This window comes from Leptonychotes weddellii, chromosome 15 (assembly GCF_054177405.1).
Source record: "Leptonychotes weddellii isolate Sample4059 chromosome 15, ASM5417740v2, whole genome shotgun sequence".
Classification (NCBI taxonomy): domain Eukaryota; kingdom Metazoa; phylum Chordata; class Mammalia; order Carnivora; family Phocidae; genus Leptonychotes; species Leptonychotes weddellii.
In genome coordinates, this window is record NC_138383.1 from 48,700,109 (window position 1) to 48,709,398 (window position 9,290).

The following is a 9,290-nucleotide window of genomic DNA, read 5'->3' on the forward strand; positions in this document are numbered from 1 at the left end:
TTAAGTTCCCAAATGTGTGTCATTGATTTGTTACACTGCATCGTGGCTAGGAATACTGACAGCAGAGCTGCTTCAGGGCCTAGAATGTGGTCAGTCTTTAAAAAATTCTCCATGTGTGCTTAAAAGAACATGTGCACGTTCCTCAGTGAGGTAGCTGTTGAAGACCCGTGGGGTTCATCATGCAGCTGACAGGGTTATACCCAAAGGTGATGGGGCTCTGGGAGCCAGGCCCCCCGGGGCACGACCCACGCAGCCCTGCACCCTCCCAGCCTTGTGAGAAAGTGGTTATTTCAGGCCTTCAGACAAGGGGCCTTTGCATTAGGGGAAAAGAGACCCCCCCCACTCCCCGAAAGGGAGCACTGCCCTTCCCTCCATCTCTTTTTCCTCCCCTCAGACCCCTTTGTTCTTAGGCTTACAAGCCCCGGGCTCCTCCCCTTTCTCCCGTGGGTCCCCCAGCCTGTGTGCGGCACACCCAGCCAGTGGACAGGAAGGGCCCCTGGCTGGGGCAGGACGATGGGGCACCAGAGGCCAGATGGTAGAGCCGATGCTTACACGTGCTCGTGAACCAGAGGCCCTTGGGTCCGGCCCAGAGCATTCCTTGCTCGCACCTGGGCTCGCTCTGTCCCGCGCAGGGGGGTTGTGTGTGCTGGAACCCCGGCCTTTGGCCTGCATCCTGTGCTCTAATAACGTGAGAGGTAAACACACGAGCCAAGCACACGGGCGAACTCCTTTGTGTGTAGCCCTATTCCGCGGGCATCTCTTGAAGGGCCAGCCAGACCCCGGTTTTCTGCTGCCGACCAGCCACAGGACTTGGCAAGTCCCTTCCTCCTTACACTGAGGGCGGAGGTGTAGCGCTCACACTCAGACTGTCCTCTCCGTCTTTACCCGCGCGGGGTAAGAAGGGCGCCCCGGCTGCTTCCTGTGGCAAGTCCTCCTTCCAAAGAAACGTGTGGAAAAGCTGCCACGAGGCGGTTCTTCCTGCAGAGGACTGGCCGGCCCAGAGCTGTCCCCTTGCCCTGCGCAGTCTCCAGTCACCGAGAAGGAGGCCCGAGAGCTCACGCCCCCTGCTGCTCCCCCCCACGCGCTGCACACCTGCTGTGTTTCCTGGGGCCTGATGCTCCTGGTCACACTGTGGGACACACGAGGCGGCTGCAGCCGGCACGACAGTCCAGTTTCGCCTGTGAGGAAATGGTTAATCCCAGTCTAATCTCCCTTAGGAACTGGCCTCCTCGGAGCGAGCGCGCCGTCATGCTGAGCAGGAGAGAGACGAGCTGGCGGACGAGATTGCTAACAGCGCCTCTGGCAAGTGAGTCTCCCGACCGTGCGGGGGGCTAGAGACCAGCGGCAGCCCCACCTGTCCTCCGGGCACCCGTGGGCCGTCCCCCTTGGGGCTCACCCACCGCCCCGGGGAGGCGGGGCCGTCCGGCATCTGGAAGTCAGGAGCTCATCTGCTCATCTGGGAAGATGAGCCCAAGACAGACGCTGGGCCTCCGGCCGGCAGCAAATCATAGCTCCCCGCATCAGTCAGTCCCACACTAGGTGTGAAGGAAGGGCGTCTGGAACGCCCCCCATTTCCGCAGACGGCCCGCAGCCTGGCCATGCTGGTCTTGACTTTGAGATTCCTTCGGTCGGGCAGGCAGATCCCTTAAGACCTTTCTCTGCCTTTTTCGTGAAGTCCCGCCTTTTTCCAGTGAAGGTGCCTTCTGCACCTTTGTGGCAGGTCCTGGCAGACTTGGCACTGTCGGACGGGGTGCTGGGAAGGCCGGGCCGGGGTCATCTTGCCTTTTCGGAAGGGGACCCTGGCTGCTGCGTCAGGGGCCCGCTGGAAGGTGACCACAGCAGCCGGCCAGAAGGGGCGGGGGGCGGAGGGTAATGGGCAGGCCTCACTGATGGCCAGGGGGATGGGGGATGGGACAGCCAGCCGTCAAGGACGCTGCTGGGGGGAGGGGGGCGCGCAGACCCCTTGCCAAGCGGTCTCCCCCCCACCCCTTCCCTCCCCCGCCCAGGTCTGCGCTGCTGGACGAGAAGCGGCGTCTGGAGGCGCGGATCGCACAGCTGGAGGAGGAGCTGGAGGAGGAGCAGAGCAACATGGAACTGCTCAACGACCGCTTCCGCAAGACCACGCTGCAGGTGGCCCGCGCGGCGGCCGGGTGCTGGGAGGGGCCGCACCGCGCCACAGGCCTGAGCCGCTCACCCCGGCTGTCCTCCACAGGTGGACACGCTGAACGCCGAGCTGGCGGCCGAGCGCAGTGCCGCCCAGAAGAGCGACAACGCGCGCCAGCAGCTGGAGCGGCAGAACAAGGAGCTGAAGGCCAAGCTGCAGGAGCTGGAGGGCGCCGTCAAGTCCAAGTTCAAGGCCACCATCTCGGCCCTGGAAGCCAAGATCGGGCAGCTGGAGGAGCAGCTTGAGCAGGAAGCCAAGTAAGAGGGTTTTGCCGCCACAGACCCAAACTTCCTGTGCCGGAGAGTCCCGTGGCGGCTCCCGTGGCTCGGGCGTGGGAGACAGACGTGGTGTGAGCCCCCAGGGACGGCTGGGCTCGGCTGGGGGCGAATCCTCCTGTCCCCTGATTTCCCAGGAGCCCTAGGCCGCCTCTCCCCGCCGCGAGTAGATGTCCCAAGTTGCTGGCATCACGTGAAATGCTAGTTTGTTGCCAGAGAAGAGACGCCATAGGACAAACAAGCTTTTCTGCTCCCAAAGCAAAGGGCAGCTCAACATCTGCCCGTGGGGGTGCAGCCAACGGTCCTGATGCTGGAGACAGACTGCCCAGGCTAGCACAGACCTTCACGTTCGCCCTCCTGACGGGGAGCCTGGGGCCCAGACACGCGGGCCCATGCTCAGAGCCCAGCACACCCCCCCCCCACCCAGCTTCCCCCCACTTCCCACTCTTCAGACTGCGCTGCACTCAAAGAAAAGGGCTTGTTCACCGTGGGCTGTAATTACCATGACTTGCCCTTTTCAGCGAATTCTGCCCGTTTTTGCATAACATTTGAGAAGGAACAAAAGGACATTTTCTGTTCTCAATGGAGCTCAGTTCCCTCTCCTGTGTGGGCCTGTCTGGAAGCCCGGTGACTTGCTTGGCTTTCCCCGAAGGGGGAGTGTGGGATTTTTCTTGTCTGTTCCACTGGTAACTGCGACAGCCCCCAGCATCTGGGTAGGTAGTCAGTAAATTTTACATTGAAGAGTCACTTAGTAAATTAGGTCTTGTTTTGTTTTCCAGGCTAAATAGGTAATCAGAGTAACCAGCTAAGGTTTTTGTCCTCAGAAAGTTTGAACTCAATATACAGGGCGAGTAGCTTAAAGAAGAAAAAAAAAATTTTTTTTTTTTTTGAGAGAGAGAGAGAGAGTGCACGAGCTGGGTGTGGAGGGGCAGAGGGAGAAGCGGCTTCACGCAGAGCAGGGAGCCCGATGTGGGGCTTGATCCCAGGACCCTGGGATCATGACCTGAGCAGCCGCTTAACTGAGCCACCCAGGTGCCCCTGGGGCAGGTAGCTTTGAGCTTCAGAAGTTCACTAAAGTGATCGCTATCTGTGTGTGAAGGAATAATGAATGCACTTTTTCTACGTATCAGCATTGGGATACATTACAGGTAATGCGTATTTTAATCAGAAGGGGAAAGTTCCTAGGCCATATTAATTCTATTGCTCTGGTCAGAGAGATCTTGGAAGGCACTCCAGCATGTGTCCTCTTCCAGAGAAAAAGGACTTAAAAAATCCTTTCCGAGTTGCACAAACTAACGCGTTGGTCATTTTACTAGGGAACGAGCAGCCGCCAACAAACTCGTCCGTCGCACCGAGAAGAAGCTGAAAGAGATCTTCATGCAGGTTGAAGATGAACGTCGACACGCAGATCAGTATAAAGAACAGGTAAGGGGAGAAGACCGAGCAGGACGACCAAGCATGCCGCCCGTGAAATGCTTCACTTAGCGAGAACATTGGGGCAAAATGAGCCCGGGGTTACCATTTGACCAGCGAGATTAAAAAAAAATGCTATTTGAAATGTTCATTCTCGTGTTCCAACAACCATGGGCTGTTCCTCGCCCACATCAGACACTGGGGTGCTGGGGACACAGGTGATTTCAGACGCCGCCTCCGCCCCTCAGGGCTCTCCCAGGGCCGCATTGCTTGCTGCCCCGGGGGGCCGTGCTCTCGTTCCGTCTCCCCCCACCACTCTGCTGCGCTGCAGACGCTGGGACGGAAGGTGGACGGGGTGGAGAATGCCCAGGCCTGGGCCCCAGACCCTTCCCTTTTCTCTCCTGGCCCTGGTCAGGCAGCTGGCTCCTCCTACCCTACCCCCACCGAGGGCAGTTCTGGGCGGCCGTGAGCTGGCCAGCGTCCACATCGCTGTGGTCTCGTGTCCACTCTTCCAGAGTGGCCTTGTACTTGAATCAAAGCGTAACATCCGAAACAGCCGTCCCGAATGGAGGTACAAAACCAACTGTACCATCTCCCGGGGCTGGAGACGGTCCACACGGTCAGCCCTTTTGTATTCTGCTGAACAGCCGTTCCTTTTCATAATCCCCTCGGTCACTCAGGGGAAGCTACTGAATTGTGTCATTTCTCCTACAGAAAACGCAAGGGTGAAAATAGGATTTGAGCGTTCGGTCTTTAGCAAAGTCTGCTCTGTAGACACTGGTTTGCAGAGAAAGGCAGGCTGATCCGAAGGCCCTGGACCATCCCCCAGTCGTGGGTGCGCGCTCGCGTGGCTGCCGGGGCCCCCAGCTGTGCTCCACGCTTGGGCCGCGGCCGTGCCGAAACCGAGTCGGCCGCTTTGCTGTGACTGGGCTCATGTCACCTCCCCCAGATGGAGAAGGCCAACGCCAGGATGAAACAGCTCAAGCGGCAGCTGGAGGAGGCGGAGGAGGAGGCCACGCGTGCCAACGCATCTCGGCGTAAGCTCCAGCGGGAACTGGACGATGCCACGGAGGCCAACGAGGGCCTGAGCCGCGAGGTCAGCACGCTGAAGAACCGGCTGAGGTGAGCGACCCCGGGGGCTGCCGTTAAGCGGCGCTGGGTCTCGGAGCCCGGGCCCAGAGCGTGGGAAAAGAGCAGCCCTTATAGGCTTAGCGTTTGGTCCGGAGGATGCGTCAGCTTCCCGTAGCTACTCGCCCTTGCTCAGAGTCGCTTCGCAGTCGTGCATTCAGGCTTCCCGACCCGTAGTAGTCCTTCGGCGGGACGGCGGAGGAACGGGCCGCTCGCTAGCGGGCTACACAGATCCACGGCCAGGCAGGTGGCTATCCCTGTCCAGACGTCCGCGAAAAGCAGGGCAGGAGCTCCTCGCGGGCCCCGGTGCCTTCAGCCCTGCACCCGCCCCCGTCCGCACACCGGGTCTGGGAGGGGAGGCTAAACTGTCTGCCGGGAGCAGGTTAGCAGGGGCATCAGCGAAGGGCGGCCCGCTGGCCACAGGGCACGTGCCCTTTCTGTACGGGGAGCTACAGGCCGGTTTTACGTTTATAAAGGGTTGTAAAAGAGCCACACCGGGGATGTGTGACAGAGACCGTATGTGGCCCACAGAGCCCCCCCTAAGGACTAGCTGCTCCTCCGTCCAGCTCCCTGCCCGTTCCTGTGGCAACAGCCCTCTGAGAGCCTCGGGCTCGGGGTCCGCTGGGTGCCGGCCAGGCAGGGCTGGAGGACAGGGGGACAAAGCACAGAGCCTCTCCGGATCGTGCCCACCCCCGCACCCCCGCCGTGCCCTGCGAAAGGAGTGCGAGGGTGGACGCCTCAGGCGGCTGAATAGCTGGAGCGCCGCGTGTTCCCGGCTTCATCCCTGCGCGTCGGCTCTCCCTGCTCCCTTCTCCCCAGGCGAGGCGGCCCCATCAGCTTCTCGTCCAGCCGGTCTGGCCGCCGCCAACTGCACATTGAGGGGGCCTCCTTGGAGCTGTCCGACGACGACACGGAGAGCAAGACCAGCGACGTCAACGAGACGCAGCCGCCCCCAGCCGAGTAGAGCCCCGGGAAGCCCGTGGAGGCGATACAGTGGGACACGCAGGACACCTCTCCCCCCCCCCCCCCCCCCGGCCCCACATCTGGGAAGTCGGCCCGCGCTGGGATTCCTTACTGAGAGATCAACCGTGTCTTAAGGCTTTCCGGCCGCCCATACTGTATCCCGCTTCACAGTCAAGTACAACCGCCTCCCCTTTTTCTATATATACACACACGAGACCCACGCCTACTACACAGAGTCTCCTCATTGCATCTCTTTTGCGTATATTCACCGAGAGACCATTTTCTGATTCACGGTAAGAAGAGAACCATTTCTCAGACCAGTGGCCAGTGGCTGGGTTACTGCGGTGGCCGCTCCGTCGCTCTGCATGCTCTCTCTGCAGACAGGTCACCCCGTTCTGCGTTCGTGTGGCCCCTGCCGCCTCGGCAACACCGAGTCTCTTCGAACATTGTGGAACCTCGACTGCACTTGTATCTCCCCGTATTTCCTCCAAGAACGATCAACACTTTCAGTGAGCAAACTGTGAACGGGGCTGTGGCAAGATGAGGAGGGGTGGGCGGCACCGGAGGGAAGCCGTGTCCCTTTGGGGTCGCCCTGCCCCTCTCCCTTGAGCTGGTGGTGTCCTCGGCCAGGGCCGGCCTGTGCGCAGAAGGGACGGGCGGCCCCGTGAGGCCACCGCCGTCCCGCGGGCCCCGCGCCCTCTGGCTTGGCTGACCCTCGGGGGGGTCCACAGGAAGCCCTCCGTCTCCAGCCAGGCTCGCACGCTGACCTTGCAAATTCAGCCACCGCTTTGAGCCCAAAATGGCAATCTCGGTTTTGTGTCCCAGACTTATTCCAAGGTGGTCCGGGAGGCTGACGGAGCCTCCGGAACCGACGTCATCTGCCTGAATGTTGACATGCCAGTGGACTGAGTCCTTGTTCCTTTCTCCTTCCTTGCCCTTGGACAGTGTTACAGTGAACACCTAGCATTCTGTTTTCGGTTGATAGTTAAGCAAACTGACTTTACAGGAAGTGCCTTAGACACTGCAGTACTAAGAACGTTACATCTATGATCTGCCTCTGTAACAATGTAATGTATGAGTTCTGACTGTGCTTCTTATCATGTACCTCTCTAGTCGAAGTGGTATTATAAACATTCAGTGACAACGAATCAGTGTTAATTACAAATCCTTGATCCTCGGCAACGTGCTTGAAAACACAAACCTTTTGGGTTAAAAGCTTTAACATCTGTTAGGGAGAATCTGTCATGTGGGTTTGGAATCTTTGGGTTTTCCCCCTTGATGAACTGCACTGGCTGTTGACCACCAGACACCTGACTGCAAATACCTTTTTTCTTGTATTCCCATATTTCTAGACAATGATTTTTGTAAGACAATAAATTTATTCATTATAGATATTTACGCCTGCTCTGGTTACTTGGAGGAAAAAGCACCCGTTGAGAATAAACAGACCTCAATAAACAAGAATAATCACGTGAACATGGAATCTGTCTTCTCACCTTCTGTTCTCGATGTTCCCAGTGGTCTGGTTGGAGGCTGGGAAGCCCCCAGACCGAAAATGCGGCCAGCCAGGCCCACGGTTTTGGAGGGCGCTGTGCTCTCAGAAACCGGCGGCTGCCAGGCTAGCTCTCTGGGTGGTCTTGGCTCTGAGTCCTGCTCTCGCGCTGGCCTCAGTGTGTAGATGGGGCGGGGGGGGCGGGGATAGGCTGGAACGAACACTAGGAAAATACACAATCCCATAGAGAATGTGGATTGATACATACATATATATATCGTATATATATATATACATACATATATTCCATGATATTCTCAGGCCAGGCTCCTTCTGCCTGGCCGTGGTGGGGACGTGAAAAAAAAAGTGCAGGATCGCGTTTCACGTGGCCTCACCCTGGCATTCAGCAAGTTACCCAGGGATCTGGAATTCAGAACCTTTTCTCAAAAAAGAATTCCTCCCCGTTGGCTCGTTTCACTGGTGTGACCATCCACGTGGCTTCCCGACAGCTCAAGTGTCCTAGGCCAGCCTCGCTGGGAGAAACCTAAGCTACGTGGGCTGCTCGCAGTTCCAGATTCCACAAAGACGCTGACCAGAAGGAACCTTCCTTCACTCGACAAACCACTGCTTTGCCGTCCAAGGACGGCAGGTCATGAACCCTCGGCCGGGCACTGACAGCTGAGCTCGAGTGGAGACGCGGCGACGCTGCGCTGGGGTTTCCCCGCCGCGGCCCACACCACGCACCCTGTCCGCCCTACCACGTCACAGGCGCTTTCCTGTCGAACGCAGACGCCCCGGGGGTGATTTTCATTTGCTTTAGTGGGAATAACGCACATTCCTAGCCGGGCTGACTGAGGGTCTCCTTCTGAACCCCTACCGTCAGAAAGACTAGAGCCCCGTCACCCATCTTCCCCATCCCTGGAAACCCCACCTTAGCCGCAGCGTCTGTGCTCTCTTGGCTCTGGGTCTCACCTGTGGCCCCTTCCTCCCGAAGCCAGTGTCGGCGGGACGCAGTTGTCCGTGTCGGGACCAGGGAAGCAGTGCTCATGGCTGTCGCGCTCCAGGAAACAGCACGCCCTGTCCGGGTGGAACCTGACTACCTCCCCCCAAACCAAAAGCCAAGCTGGAAGAGGCCACAGGACGGAGCCTTTAGGAACGTGGAGAGGCGGACATCGGCACGGAATGGCACGTGGTGATGTCATGTGACGCTATCAGACGAGGACACGGCGGGTCTGACGGAAACGGCCCACCACACACTACCGCCCTCTAAGCATCACCCCGCGCAGTTCTGGGATGCCCGTGTTCACACAGGGGTAAAATCTCGCACATCCCACAGTCGCCGTCAGAAGGGGCAACAGTGACATGGCTGTCCTTGCCGGACTCCCCCCGGTAAGGTCAAGAGCGCCCAACATGAGATCCTACAGAATGAGTATCGGCACCTTAGAAGAAACTTCTGGAGCTGACAGTGGAAGACGCTTTTCGGAAATGCTGCGCCCCCAAGCACCCGCCACAGCCCAGAAGACAGAGTTTGGGAAAACAGAGACAACTCGGGGCCAAAACCGGTCAGAGCGTCGAATCACAGTGCGAGGTTGCAGGAATCTCTCTTACGTTTTACTTTTCATTTATGGAGTGTGATAGGGAAATCTGTCTAACGTCTAAAAAAGCTCTTTCAATAAATACAAAAAGTCTCAACGATAAGCATCTCCGTAGTTCTGACTGGCACGTTTTTTGTTTTTTTTTTTTTAAAGATTTATTTATTTGAGAGAGTGAGAATGAATGAGAGAGAGAGAGAGAGTACACGAGAGGGGGCAGGGTTAGAGGGAGGAGCAGGCTCCTCGCTGAGCAGGGAGCCCGA

The 9,290-nt window shown here is 58.3% G+C and overlaps 3 protein-coding genes across 8 annotated transcripts in view; 2 read left to right on the forward strand and 1 right to left on the reverse strand.

Moving 5' to 3' along the window:
* Positions 1-7,337, forward strand: part of LOC102738858 (myosin-10) — a 73,223-nt gene extending 65,886 nt beyond the window's left edge. For both annotated transcript variants that reach the window (XM_081805730.1, XM_081805731.1), the window contains 6 exons: positions 1,218-1,306; positions 2,007-2,130; positions 2,213-2,421; positions 3,756-3,864; positions 4,802-4,974; positions 5,800-7,337. In XM_081805730.1, the coding sequence (XP_081661856.1) occupies positions 1,218-1,306; positions 2,007-2,130; positions 2,213-2,421; positions 3,756-3,864; positions 4,802-4,974; positions 5,800-5,944 (849 nt within the window). In that variant the 3' untranslated portion in view covers positions 5,945-7,337. The remainder of the gene's footprint in view (positions 1-1,217; positions 1,307-2,006; positions 2,131-2,212; positions 2,422-3,755; positions 3,865-4,801; positions 4,975-5,799) is intronic.
* The window catches only part of RPL26 (ribosomal protein L26), a 225,024-nt gene that overhangs the window by 134,124 nt on the left and 81,610 nt on the right, over positions 1-9,290 (forward strand). The window lies entirely within an intron of this gene.
* NDEL1 (nudE neurodevelopment protein 1 like 1) overlaps positions 1-9,290 on the reverse strand; it is a 61,812-nt gene that overhangs the window by 19,444 nt on the left and 33,078 nt on the right. The window lies entirely within an intron of this gene.